We start from the raw sequence: 19,330 nt of genomic DNA, 5'->3' as shown, positions 1-19,330 counted from the left end.
GACAACTAGCAGGCCAAAGATCAACATGGTAGTTTAACATTTTGAAGCTATGCATAGCTAAGACTCAAATGACAAATAGTTTGTGTTACCGGTATGACAGGGTAAGAAGTTAACTAAGGTGAGTAATTTTTGGGAAGTTTATTGGAATTCAACAAAAACCAAATTGTGTAGACTAAACAGAACACCATACCAACAACTCCTACACTTCATCAATCCAGTCCCCCATAGACATCCAAGACCAGAGGTAACATATCTAACATTGGTATGCAAAACCATAAACCCATGGAAGCAACCAGCTTCCATCTATTGTTGGTAAATCCCAACTTGCTCAGATCTGAAAAAAGAACAGACAAGATTTCATCTTCTCCAAAAAATATTTATTAAACTGTGGGGGCAGCCTTGGGGGGCAACTTTGCAGCTGCAACCTGGGGAAACAAATCAAAACAAGACATTTAATGGTGCAGATTTGTTCAGAGGTTATTCCAGTGAGTAAGTGGGCTCTTGATCTAACAAAGTAATGAGGCCCACATCACACTGGAATTAAACAGCTTGAGGACAGTGACTTCACTAGAACCCCTCAGAAATACCAGTCATGTGACAGCACATGCCATACCTAGCTCCTTGGGATAAAAACGATTTCTAAGCCATGAAAAACAGCACAGGGGAAGCCAAGCAATGACGCCACGATGTAGCAGCCAGGGAGGGCCAGGTTAGTGCATCTAAATTCAGCTCATTACAAAGGATCAATAGGGAGACACGGCACCATACGGTGGATTCAGTCAGCATGAAATTCCCTCCGCTTGTTTACCCTTGGATTGTCACACTGTTGTTCCTCTTAAGCAGACAGATTGCTGCCGACGGGCTGAGCTGCTGTTTGTTTTTACCACAGTAAAAAAAGTGACATTCATTATGCAGGCTGCGAGGCTCATGAGCAAAGTTAGAAAATAAATCTAGACCAAGGACAGCTGGCTGAATTCAAAAGGCAGGCTGAGTGCTTGGGCAACACTGTGCTAATGCTTTCATTACATGCACTGTGGGATGTTCTACCATCAAAGTGCAGGGTGACATGTTTCAGTGATGAAACAAACTTATTTCTGCAACAAAACATGTTTGAAATGACTTTTTAGATAAGGGCCCATGGGCCCGATACGGTGAGGTCCTGGTGAGCCTTGGGGCTATAAAGCCTTTATTCCAGCCAAGCAAGGCAGCAGATGGCCCAGCGCTCTAACCGCTAGGCTAATAACGGAAAGGTTACTAGTTTCGATTCCCCAAGCAGACTAAATGAAAAATCTGCCGATGTGCCCTTGAGCAAGACACTTAACCCCATCTGCTCCAGGGTCTCCGTCAATAACAGCTGATGCCTGGCCGTGACCACACTGAGGGCGTCTCAGTGGAAGTGGAATATGCAAAAAACACATTTAACGCCAAACAGGTTCCACTTGAACGTGTGAAAGGACAAATAAGCCCCCCCACACATTTGACCAAATTCTCTCACGGTCCCAATTTAACTTATTAGTTTTGCCGTTTGTCTGGAACAGGCCTGCACAACCCATGGGCTCCCCAGAAGAAAGGTAACCAAACACTACTGGTGGGGTAAAGAGAAGGTCTTCACCTGGCCAGCAATCCTGTCCAGATCTCTGGTTCCCTGGGCGGTTAGTCTGCGACCACTGTGAGAGAAGAGGTTCAGTCAGCAACAGAACAAATTAATACATTTGTCACATGCGCAGAATACAACAGGTAGACTTTACAGTTAAATGTTTACTTACAAGCCCTTAACAAACTATGCAGTCAAGAAAAATAAGTGTTAAGTAAAAAATAAATCATTAGAGCAGCAGTAAAATAACAGTAGCGAGGTTATATACAGGGGGTACCGGTACAGAGTCAATGTGCGAAGGCACCGGTTAGTCGAGGTAATATGTACATGTGGGTAGTTATTAAAGTGACTATGCACAGACAGAGTAGCAGCAGCAGCATAAAGGTGGGGCAATGCAAATAGTCTGGGTAGCCATATGATTAGCTGTTCAGGAGTCTTGTGGCTTGGGGGTAGAAGCTGTTAAGTCTTTTGGACCTAGACTTGGCGCTCCGGTACTGCTTGCCGTACAGTAACAGAAAACAGTCTATGACTAGGGTGGCTGGAGTCTGAATTTTTAGGGCCTTCCTCCGACCCCTCCATACTAACGGATCAACTCCATTCTGTACAGTAACACAGCAAAGACTACATCAACATCCCTTACACAGGTCGACTGACAACACCAGAGTAGGTAACACCAGAGACTGCAATGACACCCCTACACAACTGCCATAGGATATAATGTGCCCAACCATTTGCAGAAATTGCTACAAAGCTACTAAATCAATTAAATCTGAACGAGCCTGGTAAGATCACAATAGTACATTTATCCAGATTTCATGCAAATAATATAATACACTAATGAAATTGAGCACTTGTCTGTATACGGTTTTGTTCAGTGGGCACAAAATGTTTTCAACCAGGGAAGACATTTTTTCCCCCACTCTTTCTTAAGCGTTGCATGAAAAGTGAATTTAAAATCGTCAACCCAGTGGTGCTCTGGGACCTGGACTAGGTGACGCAATAAAACAGTTCATATCTGGTGTTTCTCTCTGTTCTCAGTAGGATCTGCTTGCTTTCCCTAAACCTAACCATAAGGACCAATGAGAACGCCGACCTTGACTCAAGTGTCTAGGGACAACGTTCTAACCAGCGTGGTTCTACTCACCCGTTGGGGTTCTTCTCCACCATCTTGAGAAGCTCCAGGGCCTGCAGCACCTTGCGGGCCACGTTTTTGGAACCGACACTGAAGTGGGCGGGACACACACCATTCCTCTGGCGACCACCATAGATCTTGGTCATGGAGCCCACACCGGCACCCCCACGCAGGTACAGGTGGCGCACTGTGGACGCTGGGAGGGAGAAGAGAGGTTAACACCACTGATAGAGTCACAATGACCTCGTTCCATACTTCTGCACTAACAGTCAGGAAAATCATTTGTGGCCAATTTTGGTCAAAACCAATGCCAATAACAGATTGCATCTACCATACTCGACTAACGGCCTGAGCAGACAGGTAGTCCTGAAGGGAAGAATGTCAATGATCAAAATCATACCAGCTCTGGTGTAGAACCAGTTCTCATCGCTGGGGGCCAGCTCCTTGTGTTTGGCCAGCTTGACAATGTCCACCCAATCTGGGACCTTCAGCTTTCCTGACCTGGAACAGCATACAGTTTTAGTCAGAAGTTTACATACACCTTAGCCAAATTAATTTAAACTCAGTTTCACAATTCCTGACATTTAATCCCAGAAAAAAATCCCTGTCTAAGGTCAGTTAGGAGCACCACTTTATTTTAAGTGAAACGTCAGAATAATAGAATGATTAATTTCATCACATTCCCAGTGGGTCAGAAGTTACACTCAATTAGTATTCGATAGCATTGCCTTTAAATTGTTTAACTTGGGTCAAACATTTCAGGTAGCCTTCCACAAGCTTCCCACAATAAGTTGGGTGAATTTTGGCCCATTCCTCCCGACAGCTGGTGTAACTGAGTCAGGTTTGTAGGCCTCCTTGCTCGCACATGCCTTTTCAGTTCTTCCCACAAAAGCTCTATAGGATTTGAGGTTAGGGCTTTGCGATGGCCACTCCAATACCTTGACTTTGTTGTCCTTAAGCCATTTTGCCACAACTTAGGAAGTATGCTTGGGGTCATTGTCCAATTGGAAGACACATTTGCGACCAAGCTTTAACTTCCTGACTGATGACTTGAGATGTTGCTTCAATATATCCACATAATTTTCCTGCCTCAAGATGCCATTTATTTTGTGAAGTGCGCCAGTCCCTTCTGCAGCAAAGCACCCCCCACAACATGATGATATCATAAAGGTGAACGCCCCAATTTGTAAGTTGCTCTTAAATTACGTAAATGTAATGCTTACACCACCGTGCTTCACGGTTGGGATGGCGTTCTTCGGCTTGCAAGCCTCCCCCTTTTTCCGCCAAACATAACGAGGGTCATTATGGCCAAACAGTTCTATTTTTGTTTCATCAGACGAGAGGACATTTCATAAAAAATACGATCTTTGTCCCCACGTGCAGTTGCAAACCGTAGTCTGGCTTTTTTATTGGTGGTTTTGGAGCAGTGGCTTCTTCCTTGCTGAGCGGCCTTTCATGTCATGTCGATATAGGGCTCGTTTTACTGTTGATATAGATACCTTTGTACCCGTTTTACCCGTTCCTCCAGAATCTTCCCAAGGTCCTTTGCTGTTGTTCTGGGATTGATTTGCACTTTTCACACCAAAGTACATTCCTCTCTTGGAGACAGAACGCGTCTCCTTCCTGAGCGGTATGACGGCTGCGTGGTCCCATGGTGTTTATACTTGCATACTATTGTCTGTACAGATGAACTTGGTACCTTCAGGTGTTTGGAAGTTGCTCCCAAGGATGAACCAGGTCTTGAGGTCTTGGCTGATTTCTTTTGATTTTCCCATGATGTCAAGCATAGAGGCACTGAGTATGAAGGTAGGCCTTGAAATACATCCACAGGTACACCTCCAATTGACTCAAATTATGTCAATTATCCTATCAGAAGCTTCTAAAGCCATGACATCTATTTCTGGAATTTTCCAAGCTATTTAAAGACACAGTCAACTTAGTGTATGTAAACTTCTGACCCACTGGAATTGTGATAGTGAATTCTAAGTGAAACAATCTGTAAACAATTGTTGGAAAAATCATGTCATGTACAAAGTAGATGTCCTAACAGACTTGCCAAAACTAGTTTGTAACAAGAAATCTGTGGAGTGGTTGAAAAACGAGTTTTAATGACTCCATCCTAAGCCCATGTAAACTTCTGACTTCAACTGTATGTTAGTCATTCACAAAAGCTCAATGCATTACAAAGCAAGAACTGAACAAGGCTTCACGTGTATGCGACTACATATACTTATATTAAAGAACTGGGTGGAAAACTCACTTCTTCAGGAAAGCCGATAGGGCACGGACAAACTCCTGCTGGTTGACGTCTTTCACTGTGACACCAGGCATCTGCCAGAGAGGTAAAGAACTTCAGTATGAGGTACAATGTATGAATGATGCTATGTAGACTGCAACGAATGTCCTGGGTAGATTGAGGTCCTGAGCACATTGAATATGTAGCCTAGCTACTCATGTAACTAACGTTAGTTATATAGTTATGTGCAGACGATAGGATGACTCGACCGACCCAATACTCAAACAGTTAATCTGATGATTACACGTCTATACACTACTATTGATAACTTTTCTACAAATCACACTCTCGCTAACTAGTTAGTTAACCAGATGGGTGATGAACAGCTTGCTTAATTAAGCAGGCAACTAACGTTAGTTGGCTAGCTAATTCTATAGACTACTTTCCTTCCTGTTAGACAGTGGCGATGGAAAACATGCACATCTCGTGATAATATAAATCCCTCATATTGTGCAAAGTCCTGAATGATCTGAAGTCCAATTTAAGCAAATAACTGATATCATCAGGGCAAACCATTTCACCAACAAACCGGCCACCGTTAAATACAATTATGGTAGCTAGCTAACTAACTGGAGTTAGCCACAATGCTAGCAATGAACCTATAAACCGAGACATGTAACCACATCAGAAATTCGAGGCAGAAATTCCGACAGTATAAGAAGGATCACAGTTCAACAGCCAACGAGCGTAACACATTCAAATGAAAGACACCGTTAGCGTAGATAACATAATCTTATCTAAAAATGGACAAGCGAAATGTTTAGGCCCAATGCAGAGGCATGGGGGCAGCCATCACTGGAAGGTACGTGCGAGTGTCACAAGCAAATGTATTTTATTCTAAATAATCTACAGGACTCTGTAGACTTCCCGGAAAACCAGGTATTTGTTAATTGATTGTTCAATGTATACGCGGTCAGTTATGGGAGAATAAGTATCACGAAAATGTCATACAGTGGGTCAAATAAGGCCGGAGACCAGACATCCTTTACCTTGCTTGTGGACAGCGAGAGGAAGAGGGTAAGATGGGGTTTCCAGCCCGTGTTAAAACGGGCGGATCGCGTTCGTTCTCGCGAGATATGATCTCACCCTGTACGTCGGTATTTTCATCACAAGATGCCCTGTTGATGAATTTCTAGCCCAATCAGAGTCAAACCTGATGCATTTCAAAGCAGTTTGCAGTGCCCAAGGTTAATTAAGGCTACATCACAATCAAAAGCATTGAATTATGAAATTGTCTCCAAAAGAAGAGTCACGTGCCCTGGAGCAGCAATAGGAATTAATTAGCAGTTTTTTTGTGGTATATGGAAGTACTTTTTTATTGCAGCAATAGGATACTAATGTCTAATGTTACTATAATCTACACAGTGAATGCAATAACCAGGATGCTGTAATTCAAAATGATGTTTTTATTATAATAATATTGTGACATATCCCGTCAGTATTTAAAGATCTGTGAAATGCATTGTAACCATATCTTATCTTATGGAAAATATATAGATAAAATACATATATTTAAAAATATATACATTTTCCTTTATTATTTTCCCCTAACCCTACCATCCCTCCCCTAATTGGAGTAAACCAATGGACAACAATAATGCTTCTACTTCCAGTTTATACATACTATATAAAACCATATCTTATTCTTAAGGGATTTCTACAAATAGCCTACTGACGGAGATCATGATCAAATTCCTTTGAATTCTGCATGCAACAATCATTCTTTATTTCCCATGGTACATTTCCTCCATGGAAAAAAACAACAATGCCACTTAATTTGTTCTTTGTTATCCTTGAAATAGCAGTTGAAAAATAAATGCACTGCTGCCTGAAACACGGCACATGTAAATGTACTACTGCCACAGAACAATGCCCAAACCCTTCAGTGGATAAGAGATTGCGTTCTCTGTCCCTCTCTGATTTCTCTCCGTTGTTTTTCTCTGTTCATCATCTCTTCCATCTGTGCCATTATGTTTACACACGTTTGAGTGTCTCTTTTCGTGTGTGTGTGTGTGTGCATTTGTACATGTTCGATTGACCTGAGTGTGTGTGTCTGCGAGTATATGTGTTAACTATAACCTTGGTCTTTTTTATTTACTTATTTACAATGCTTGTGGTGACCTTTGCACAGCTCGGGTGGAAAGGTTAGCACTGCTTCAACATTGACACAATTGATATGTTTGTATAGACAAGACCAGGAGATAGGTGGACAGAGAGGGTAATGACGGTTTATGAATGTGAGTTTATTCTGTCAGTCAGTGCAGAAGAATAGAGTGAGAGGAAGAGATAGGGAGGTAAAGAGCGAGGGAAGGTTTCCAGAGGACAGATTAGAACTGTCATAGACTTATATTTACATTTTGCATTTACATTTTAGTCATTTAGCAGACGCTCTTATCCAGATCTATACATCCACAACATATCAGGTAATTTGGTATTTTCTCATTTATTCTACTGTTCTAGACAGCTATATTTTGGTATTTGGTATTTTATTAGGATCCCCATTAGCTGTTGCGATATAGCAGCAGCTTCTCTTCCTGGGGTCCACAAAATCACCATCTGTTCTCTATCCATTCTCTTTCCATTATATTCTCTATCATATTTTCTGTCATCCATTGAGCTTCCTACTATCTAAATCTAAAGCTCTGACTGTGTAGTGTGGCTATGAGTCTGTATGCTTGTGTTGTCTCTCAATGCTTACCGTAATTGATTAGCAAAAGTAAATTAATCACATTGAAAGCGACCAGTCACAGATTCAAACCGAAGACAACCACATAAGGTGGAATGAACTCCAATAATTATTTCAGGGCCTTTCAAGGAGCAGGACAGGAGACAACTGTATCAACTGATTATGCAGCTGTATAAAACGATTATTCCAGTCAGTCATAATTATTATGAAAACGGACAACTTGTCGTCTGGATGTCCTGAAAAGGTCAAACTCATTATTCTGAGGAGACAGGTGGCATATTACAGCGCTAAATCTGCTATTTCAATATCCAGCCGCTTTGCTTTATTTGAGACCATTGTTTGAAAATGTTCTGAAATTACCTGTCAATCACACTCGAGCAAGTTCACACCAATGTCTCCTGCTCTGTCTGTCTGCTGCAGTGTGTGATGTTAGCGGTCTGTTTCACAGATTCTACCCTCTCTACACTGTGTTTGCATGGTGCTCACATCCTCAGTCTGAGTGCTCTGTCAGGTCCAGTCTACGCTGACCTTTTCACTCTCCAAGTAGCCGTACAGGTCTCCAATACCTAGAACAAATATCTAACAATCTCTCCCCCTCAACTTCCTGCCTCTGCTTCTCCCTTTTCATTTATTTTTCCTTTACTCTGTCCTCCCACCACTCGCTTTTCTCAATCAATCTTTCTCTTTTAGACCTCCCACTCACTCACTCTCTCCATTCTTACCCTCTTTCTTCTCAAACTATTGCCATTGTCTTTTTTTCATTTTTTATGTCCCAGGTGAATTGACTGAGAATGCTTCCTCATGTGCCCAATAATGTTTATACCATATTTTGTGCTGCTACCATGTTGTGCTGCTGCCTTGTTGTGTTGCTACCATGTTGTTGTCATGTTGTGTTGTTACTATGCTGTGTTGTCATGTGTTGCTGCCATGCTCAATCACTCTCAATCACATTTATTTATAAAGCCCTTTTAACATCAGCCGATGTCACAAAGTGCTATACAGAAACCCAGCCTAAAACCCCAAACAGCAAGCAATGTACATAGCTGTCGAAGCACGGTGGCTAGGAAAAATGTCCTAGAAAGGCAGGAACCTAGGAAGAACCCTAGAGAGGAACCAGGCTCTGAAGGGTGGCCAGTCCTCTTCTGGCTGTACTGGGTGGAGATTATAACAGTACATGGCCAAGATGTTCAAATGTTCATAGATGACCAGCAGGGTCAAATAATAATAATCACAGTGGTTGTAGAGGGTGCAACAGGTCAGCACCTCAGGAGTAAATGTCAGTTGGCTTTTCATAGCCGAGCATTCTGAGTTCGAGACAGCAGGTGCAGTAGAGAGAGAGAGTCGAAAACAGCAGGTCCAGGACAAGGTAGCACGTCCGGTGAACAGGTCAGGGTTCCATAGCCACAGGCAGAACAGTTGAAACTGGAGCAGCAGCACAACCAGGTGGACTGGGGACAGCAAGGAGTCATCAGGACAGGTAGTCCTGAGGCATGGTCCTAGGGCTCAGGTCCTCCGGGAGAGGAGGGAGAGGGAGAGAGAGAGAATTAGAGGGAGCACACTTAACTTCACACAGGACACCGGATAAGACAGGAGAATTACACCAGATATAATAGACTGACCCTAGCCCCCCGACACATAAACTATTGCAGCATAGATACTGGAGGCTGAGACAGGAGGGGTTGGGAGACACTGTGGCCCCATCCGACAATACCCCCGGACAGGGCCAACCAGGCAGGATATAACCCCACCCACTTTGTCTTAGGGCTCGCTTAACGTAGTGTTGTGGTGTTTCTCTTGTTGTGATGTTTGTTTTGTCCTATATATTTTATTATTTATAATTTTTTATCCCTGCCCCCGTCCCCGCAGGAGGCCTTTTGCCTTTTGGTAGGCCGCCATTGTAAATAAGAATTTGTTCTTAACTGACTTGCCTAGTTTAATAAAGGTACAAAAATATAAATAATAATTAGCAACCTTACCTGGAAGCCAGTTTCAGGGGAGAGGAAGGGATGAAAGAGCTAATTGGGCAAAGGTAATAATTAGCTAGGGAGCCATGATAGGACATCCACTTTTGGGACAAGTGCAGAAGGAACTTTGAATGATCTCTTAGAGTTACTCTAGGTTTGACACCTCAACCAATTTCACTATTGTCTTCCTCTCTCTCTTTCCTCCCCCACCTCCCCCACCCCTTTGTCTCTGTCCCCCTCTTAGGCTCAGCCATGGAACACATGTGGCTGATCTCGGTGAGTCAGTGTGTGGTATCTGTGTCGGTGATCGTGGTGAGTGTGAGGATGTCTATAGGTGGTGGTGGGATGGAGGAGGATGGAGGAGGCCAGGGTGGAGGTGGCCATACCCGGAGGGGAGTGTTTCTGCCTGCCTGAAGTTGTGTCTAGGCTGGGTGGGGGCAGTGGGGGGTGCGGTAGGAGTGCCTGTCTCTGTGCTGCTGAACCTGAGGAGTCCCCAGTGCCTGTACACCTGCATCACCCTGGTGTGCTGTCCTCTGCTGGTCAGGCAGTTCACTGTCTGCCTGCTGCTGCTCATGACCCTCAACTCCCACCTGAAGCACCGCATGGGGAGCAGGTGAGTCAGAGAGAGGGGGGTAAAAAGTGCCAAAGCTAAATCAAGTGCACCTGAAATAATTTGCCAAATATTCTCAGGACTGCACTCTAGACCAGGGGTATTCAACCGGAGTTCCGACAAAAATATAAAAAGAAAAACAAACCAAAAAGTGGAACAAATATATATTTTTATGAATAACGCTAGAAACAACAGAATAAACAATTGTATTATTACATACAGTAGAAAATGTGAGAAAATCTTATTTCAAAGGATGATTACTTTATTTCTCAACTCCTTAAATTGAGCAAATTACTCTCATTGGAGCTCATTACACTCAATGGAGCTCATTACACTCATTGGAGCTCATTACACTCATTGGAGATCATTACACTCATTGGGAGGGATGGGCAAAAATGACTAATTACACAATACAATTACAAAATACCTGTCACACCCTGATCTGTTTCACCTGTCTTTGTGATTGTCTCCACCCGCCTCCAGGTGTCACCCATCTTCCCCATTATCCCCTGTGTATTTATACCTGTTCTCTGTTTGTTGCCAGTTCGTCTTGTTTGTCATGTCAACCAGCGTTTTTGTGTCTCAGCTCCTGCTTTTCCCAATCTCTATTTTCCTTGCCCTCCTGGTTTTGACCCTTGCCTGTCCTGACTCTGAGCCCGCCTGCCGACCTGTACTTTTGCCCCACCTCTGGATTATTGACCTCTGCCTACCCTGACCCTGAGCCTGCCTGCCGTCCGGTACCGTTGCCCCGCCTCTGGTTTACTGACTCCTGCCTGCCTTGACATGTCTATTGCCTGCCCCTGTTGGATTATTAAACCATTGTTAATTTGACGTTGTCTGCATCTGGGTTTTACCTTCACACCTGATAATACCATAAAGATCAATGTATCAAAGTAAACTACCAAATACGTTTAAAATATATTCAATAAAAATACATGTATTTCATGTTTTGAAATACAGAAATACATTTTTACTTGTTATGACTGTGATATGTTGTTGTTTATCTATCTTAGTTGAATGCACTTCCCTGCCACCAGTTACGCACCCCTTACAAGCGGTTTCCCCTGCATTGGTTTCAAAAGTCTGATGGCACTCTAGATAAGAGTGCTAAATTACCAAAACGGAAATGTACTGTATATGTGAAAATTTACCAAAATTAACAGCAAAGCACAATGGGTATTATTATTGGCCTTGTTTTGAAGTGGAGAATACTACTCAACATGCTTTGCAATTGTTCATTTTTACATATACATTTATATTTAGTTCATTAAGCAGACGCTCTTATCACACCAGAGTGCCATCAGACTTTTGATACCAATGCAGGGGAAACCGCTTGTAAGGGGTGCGTAACTGGTGGCAGGGAAGTCAGATGCAGGAGAGCAGAACTAGGTAATAGCCGGAGTAGTTTAATTGCAAAACCAACGGAATAAAGAATAACAAACATGGGTACAAAACCCATTGCGCACCAGTAAACATGTGCACAAGCACTTACAACAAACAATTCCACACAAAGACATGGGGGGAACAGAGGGTTAAATACACAACACTTAATGAGGGAAATGAAAACCAGGTGTGTAGGAAAACAAGACAAAACAAATGGAAAATGAAAAGTGGATCGACAATGGCTAGAAGACCGGCGACGCCGACCGCCGAACGCCGCCCGAACAAGGAGAGGAACCGACTTCGGTGGAAGTCGTGACTGTACCCCCCCTTGACGTGCGGCTCCAGCAGCACGCCAACACCGGCCTCGAGGACGACCCGGAGGGCGAGGTGCAGGGCGATCCGGACGGAGACGGTGGAACTCCTGCAGCATTGAAGGGTCCAACACGTGCTCCACCGGAACCCAGCATCTCTCCTCAGAGAGAGTACCCCTCCCAGTCCACGCGGTACTGAAGGCCCCTCGTCCGACGCCTCGAATCCAGTATGGATCGAACGGAGTATGCCGGGGCCCCCTTGATGTCCAGAGGGGGCGGAGGAACCACCCGCACCTCAGACTCCTGGAGCGGGCCAGCCACCACCGGCCTGAGGAGAGACACATGGAACGAGGGGTTAATACGGTAATCGGGGGGAGCTGTAACCTGTAACTGACCTCGTTCAGTCTCCTCAGGACTTTAAATGGCCCCACAAACCGCGGACCCAGCTTCCGGCAGGGCAGGCGGAGGGGCAGGTTTCGGGTCGAGAGCCAGACCCGGTTCCCCGGTGCAAAGACCGGGGCCTCACTGCGGTGACGTCTGCGCTGGCTTTCTGGCGCAGCACCGCGCGCTGAAGGTGAACATGAGCGGCGTCCCATGTCTCCTCCGCGAGCCGGAACCAGTCGTCCACCGCAGGAGCCTCGGTCTGACTCTGATGCCAAGGAGCCAGAACCGGCTGATACCCCAGTACGCACTGGAAGGGGGAGAGGTTAGTGGAGGAGTGGCGGATCGAGTTCTGGGCCATCTCTGCCCAGGGCACGAACGCCGCCCACTCCCCCGGCCGGTCCTGGCAATAAGACCTCAGAAACCTACCCACATCCTGGTTAACTCTCTCCACCTGCCCGTTACTCTCGGGGTGAAAACCCGAGGTAAGGCTGATCGAGACCCCCAGACGTTCCATAAACGCCCTCCAGACCCTCGACGTGAACTGGGGACCCGATCAGACACTATATCCTCAGGCACCCTGTAGTGCCGGAAGACGTGTGTAAACAGGGCCTCTGCAGTCTGTAGGGCCGTAGGGAGACCGGGCAGAGGGAGGAGACGGCAGGACTTAGAAAACCGGTCCACAACAACCAGGATCGTGGTGTTACCCTGTGAAGGAGGAAGATCAGTGAGGAAATCCACCGACAGGTGCGACCAAGGCCGTTGTGGAAAGGGTAAGGGGTGTAGCTTACCTCTGGGCAGGTCCCTAGGAGCCTTACACTGGGCGCACACTGAGCACGAGGAAACATAAACCCTCACGTGCTTAGCCAACGTGGGCCACCAGTACTTCCCACTCAGACAGCGCACCGTCCGACCAATGCCTGGATGACCAGAGGAGGGTGACGTGTGGGCCCAATAGATCAACCGGTCACGGACAGCAGATGGAACATACAGACGCCCAGCGGGACACTGGAGGGGAGTGGGCTCTGCACGTAGCGCCTGCTCAATGTCCGCGTCCAGCTCCCACACTACCGGCGCCAACAGGCAGGAGGCCGGGAGTATGGGGGTGGGATCCACAGGCCGCTCCTCTGTGTCATACAGCCGGGACAGTGCGTCTGCCTTCACATTCTGGGAACCTGGTCTGTAAGAAAGTGTGAAAGCAAAACGGGTGGAAAACATGGCCCACCTTGCCTGGCGAGGGTTCAGTCTCCTCGCTGCCCGGATGTACTCCAGATTGCGGTGGTCAGTCCAGATGAGAAAAGGGTGTTTAGCCCCCTCAAGCCAATGCCTCCACGCCTTTAAGGCCTTGACGACAGCCAACTGCTTTCGGTCCCCCACGTCAGAGTTTCGCTCCGCCAGGCTGAGCTTCCTCGAGAAGAAAGCACAGGGGCGGAGCTTCGGTGGCGTGCCCAAGTGCTGAGAGAGCACGGCTCTTATCCCAGCCTCAGACGCGTCCACTTCCAATATGAATGCCATAGAGGGATCCGGATGGGCCAGCACGGGAGCCGAGGTAAACAGAGCTCTCAGGTGACCAAAAGCCCTGTCCGCCTCAGCCGACCACTGTAAACGTACCGGTCCCCCCTTCAGCAGTGAGGTAAAGGGAGCCGCTACTTGACCAAAACCCCGGATAAACCTCCGGTAGTAATGGGCAAACCCTAGAAACCGCTGCACCTCCTTTACCGTGGTGGGAGTCGGCCAATTATGCACGGCTGCAATGCGGTCACTCTCCATCTCCACCCGAGGTGGAAATGCGGTACCCTAGGAAGGAGACTGACTGTTGGAAGAAAAGGCATTTCTCAGCCTTAACGTACAGGTCATGCTCCAACAGTCGACCAAGCAACCTGCGCACCAGGGACACATGCTCGGCGTGTGTAGCGGAGTATATCAGAATGTCATCAATATACACCACTACACCCTGCCCATGCAGGTCCCTGAAAATCTCGTCTACAAAGGCTTGGAAGACTGATGGAGCATTCATCAACCCGTACGCCATGACGAGGTACTCATAATGCCCTGAGGTCGTGCTGAACGCCGTCTTCCACTCATCTCCCTCCCGGATGCGCACCAGGTTGTAAGCGCTCCTGAGATCCAGTTTGGTGAAGAAACGCGCCCCGTGCATTGACTCAATTGCAGTGGCGATTAGAGGTAGCGGGTAACTGTACCTCACAGTGATCTGATTTAGGCTTCGATATTCAATACACGGGCGCAGACCTCCCTCCTTCTTCTTCACAAAAAAGAAACTCGAAGAGGTGGGTGAAGTGGAGGACCCAATGTACCTCTGACGCAGGGATTCAGAGACATATGTTTCCATAGCCGCCGTTTCCGCCTGTGACAGGGGGTACACGTGACTCCTGGGAAGTGCGGCATCTACCAGGAGATTTATCGCACAATCCCCCCGTCGATGGGGTGGTAATTGAGTCGCCTTCTTTTTGGAGAAGGGAGAGCCAAATCGGCATATTTGGGGGGAATGCACACGGTGGAGACCTAGTCTGGACTTTCCACCGTAGTAGCACAAACGGAAACCCCTAAACACCTCCCCGAGCACTCTCGCGACCACCCCGTGATAGCCCTCCATTGCCAAGAAAACAGTGGGGTCATGACAAGCTAACCAGGGTAGGCCTAGCACCACGGGAAATGCAGGAGAGTCAATGAGGAAGAGACTGATTCTTTCCGTGTGACCCCCCTGCGTCACCATGCCCAGAGGAGCGGTGGCCTTCCTAATCAACCCTGACCCTAATGGTCGACTGTCTAAGGCGTGAACTGGGAAGGGCATAGCCACTAGAATGATGGGGATCCCTAACCTATGGGCAAATTATATGTCTATAAAATACCCAGCCGCGCCTGAATCGACGAGCCCCTTTTGCTGGGAATGCAGGGAAAACTCAGGAAAAGTAACAAACAAAAACGTGTGCAACAGAGGGCTCTGGGTGAGAATGGTGCTTTCTCACCTGGGGTGACGCTAGAGTGCCCTGCCTGCTGCTTCGACTCCCAGAGGAACCAACCCGACACCGACCGGCAGTGTGACCTCTGCGGCCACAGATGTTGCACGAGACGGAACCTCCTCCGGTCTCCCTGCGCACAGCACCTCCCAGCTCCATGGGCATTGGAGCGGTGGTGCTGGGGAATAGAACCGACAGACCCTGCTCTGGACGTCCGCGGGTAGCCAGCAGGTTATCCAACCGAATGGACAGGTCCACCAGCTGGTCGAAGGTGAGGGTGGTGTCCCTGTAGGCGAACTCCAGATGGACGTCCTCGCGCAAACTGCAGCGATGGTGGTCGATCAGAGCCCTGTCGTTCCATCCCGCGCCGGCGGCCAGGGTCCGAAAGTCCATGGCAAACTCCTGGGTGCTCCTCGTCTCCTGCCTCAGATGGTAGAGACGTTCACCCCCCCGCTCTACCCTCGGGCGGGTGGTCGAAGACTGCCCGGAAACGGCGGGTGAAATCCTAGAAATGGTCCAGTGCCGCATCTCCTTCTCTCCACACGGCGTTGGCCCACTCCAGGGCCTTCCCTGAGAGGCATGAGACGAGGGTGGACACCCTCTCATGGCCTGAAGGAGCCGGGTGGACGGTTGCCAGGTAGCGATCTAGCTGCAATAGGAAACCCTGGCAGCGTGCAGCCGTCCCATCGTACTCCCGGGAAAGGGCGAGACGAATCCCACTGGGACTGGGTGAAGGGGAGGCGAGTAGTGGAGGCCCTGGTTGTGCTGGTGGAGGCGCTAGAAGAACTCCCTGTCTCTCCCAGCGGTCCATGGTTTGGACGACGCAGTCCATAGCGGCGCCAAGATGGTGGATCATCGCCGCTTGCTCCTGGACACGCTCCTCGACCCCCATACCAGGGGCACCTGCTCCTGCTGACTCCATTTCAGCGGTGTGGAATTCTGTAAGGGGTGCGTAACTTGTGGCAGGGAAGTCAGACTCAGGAGAGCAGAATTAGTAGTTTAATTGCAAAACCAACGGCATAAAGAATAACAAACATGGGTACAAAACCCGTCACGCACCAGTAAACATGTGCACAAGCACTTACAACAAACAATTCCACACAAAGACATGGGGGGAACAGAGGGTTAAGTACACAACACTTAAATGAGGGAAATGAAAACCAGGTGTGTAGGAAAACAAGACAAAACAAATGGAAAATGAAAAGTGGATCGACGATGGCTAGAAGACCGGCGATGCCGAATGCCACCCGAACAAGGGGAGGAACCGACTTCGGTGGAAGTCGTGACACCGCTTTAGAAAATGGTATAGAAAATGTATTTTGTATTTTGAAAATACTAATTACAGCTCTCGAAAGTATATTGTTACAAAATATGTTGGAGTGTAGAATACTCAGAAGTAATTGAAAGACATATTTCAAATACATGTAACAGAAATACTGCCCGAAATATAGGCTTTGAAAAGTATGGGTCACAGAAAGTGCAACTGGTTGCTGGTAAGCTTTTTTGACTTAGACATACATTTTGACAACACATGTTTTACCTTTTTTTAACCAGCTAAACAGCTACTTTTTCGCAAAAAGGTGTTTGGAGTTACCTTTGTCTAGCTAATAGGCTATGTTAGTGTTTATACTTCCAATTATAATGTGGGGAGGTCAAAATAATGAAAAACTGTCTACCAAATCTATTCATTTTAAAATGTTGGTTAATGTTACTTCTCCTCGCCATTATCATTCACCTGATGATAAGACAATATGTGAAAAATACATTTTTGGTTAACATATGATGGGGCTCCCTGGGTTGCCAGTTTGCCTCGGCGGGGGTCCCTGGGTAAACAAGGTTGAAGAGCCCTGCTTTAGAACATCAGTGCATGCTGGCTTCATTTGACCCACTGGGTTCTCTCTCTGTTTCAGCTACAGTTTGCTGGTTACACGTCGGCGGGCCCTGTGTGTGGTCCTGCTGTGCTGGGTGGCCTCTGTCCTCTCTTCCTTTGCCCAGTTCATCGGCTGGAACGTCCTGGACACCTGGGGAGGGGAAGAGGGATGGCTGGATGGGCTGGGGCTGGACGGCATCCCCCCAGGCAACTGGACTTCCCCTCCTCCCCGTCCGATGCCTCCCAAGTACAACCAGGACCGCTCTGTGATCGGGAAGTACCTCCCTTACGGCGGCTTCCTGTCCAAGTTCTACGTGGAGGATCTCCATAACTTCACCTATGCCGAGATCCATGGGAGCCACTGGGGGGTGTGTGCCCCCGACACCGTCCTCAGCCCCCAGTTCCTGGTCTATGTCTATGGGGTGACCGTCTTCCTGCTCCCCCTAATGGGCCTGCTGGCCATTTACCTAGATCTGGTCTGTGTGATGCCCAGACAGGACCCTAATGGTCCAGGCTCCGGCCCCCCAAAACGCCGCTCTCCCCTTGCCCGCTCCCTAGGCCTCTCCCTCTGCCTCCTTATCCTCCTGTGTCTGCCCCTTCACATCACCCACTCCCTCCTGCTTTTCTCCCCAGGCACACTGCCCCCGACCTGGGCTTTCCCGCTGGTCTCGCTCCTGTCGCAGCTCTACGGTCTGGTGCCCCCTCTCCTCTTCACCATTCCCATACAACGGGTGGGGGCCGAACAGGCACCCCTACCTCTGCCCCACCTGGCCCCCACAGGGGGTAAGACGGTGGGCAGAGCCCTGTGTTCAGCTGTGCAGGGGGCATCCTGCTCACTCAAAGGGAGGCTGTGCCCAGATGTGTGTGTGTAACATGGAACGGAAAACAGGGAAGGTGTGTGTGTTAACACGTTGTTACAACACCAGCATTCCCATCTCATATGTTCTAATTCACTCTCTTAGGCTCTGTTTACACACATGTCTAATATGGTAATACATCGAAATTGCTGAACATCCAATTTCCCTGGAAGTTTGTCCACAAACATAAGTTCCAATCATTGTGTGTAAATAGCGCCATGTATCATTGTGTGATTCACAAGGAGCTTCTTTGTGTATGTTTCCCCATATATATTCATCAACCTGTCAGTAGCACATACTAGACTTTAATTTGTTTTTCACACACTGTGCTGTTTAATTATTGAGTCTCATATCAAATAAGGTCACTAACCAGGCTTACATCCAACCTTTTTATGCTGTGTAAAGTACATTTCAGATAAAAAAGGTCAAGACAGGACTGATGGAAACATCTAATTTGTCAGTAGACGTTCCAAATGTCAGCCAAACAAAATACGCTAGACAAGCTGGGATCTTTTTGTGTCGGTAAAATTCATTATGTGAGAAATAGCGGAGAAAACGCCTTTACGCGCAAATATGTATATATTAACCGTCATACCGAAGTAAACTTAGAGTCACACGATGACATGGTGTGTGGTCTTTCCACTACGACACGGGATACCATGTAGTTTATTAGGCTACAGACTTAGTCAACTTTACAGGGTGGTGAAAATGCAAGGAGATGAACTCCATGCTCCTTTACAATAAATATCGAGGGTCTCTTGAGCGCAAGTGCCAAGACCAGAGTGGGAATATTTGCTATATAACGCAAACATTTTTGTGACTAAACCATCAGTAGAGTTGAAAATTATATTCTATTTTTTATTCAGTACATGGGAATTTAACTGCAAAAGTTATTTTTATGTGTACTACATCATCGTGCACAGTTTTTTATCAGCAACGAGAACATTTGTTGGAAACACATCTCTGGTGGGAAAATGCACAAATTGTTTTAATGAGGACTTCAGAATATTCACACGAAAATCTGTCGCCAATTGGGTGGAAACCTAGCTTCTGAGAGAGTAAATATCACGCAGCTGACTTCTTCTAATCTCACACTGATCCTGAACTAAGCCTGGGACTAGATCAGGATATGTCTGCATTGTAACATGCCTACTGCTGCTGCTGCTGCGGATGCTATAGATCTAGCTGCTGCTGCTGCGGATGCTATAGATCTAGCTGCTGCTGCTGCGGATGCTATAGATCTAGCTGCTGCTGCTGCGGATGCTATA

General features: G+C 47.0%; 1 protein-coding gene across 1 annotated transcript; it reads right to left on the bottom strand.

Annotated features, from left to right (window-relative positions):
* Positions 1-355: 355 nt before the first annotated feature.
* Positions 356-6,075, bottom strand: LOC115183127 (40S ribosomal protein S19). The gene is made up of 6 exons (XM_029744467.1): positions 6,012-6,075; positions 4,987-5,057; positions 3,127-3,227; positions 2,739-2,922; positions 1,613-1,667; positions 356-425 (listed from the first exon to the last, which is right to left on the bottom strand). Exons 2-6 carry the CDS (start codon positions 5,055-5,057, stop codon positions 381-383), a joined length of 456 nt encoding a protein of 151 aa, XP_029600327.1. The 5' UTR covers positions 6,012-6,075; the 3' UTR covers positions 356-380.
* Between the last annotated feature and the right edge of the window lie 13,255 nt (positions 6,076-19,330).

The sequence above is a fragment of the Salmo trutta genome, chromosome 3 (assembly GCF_901001165.1).
Source record: "Salmo trutta chromosome 3, fSalTru1.1, whole genome shotgun sequence".
NCBI classification, from domain to species: domain Eukaryota; kingdom Metazoa; phylum Chordata; class Actinopteri; order Salmoniformes; family Salmonidae; genus Salmo; species Salmo trutta.
The sequence above is the reverse complement of the archived record's forward strand: the minus strand, read 5'-3'. Positions and strand labels throughout refer to the sequence as shown.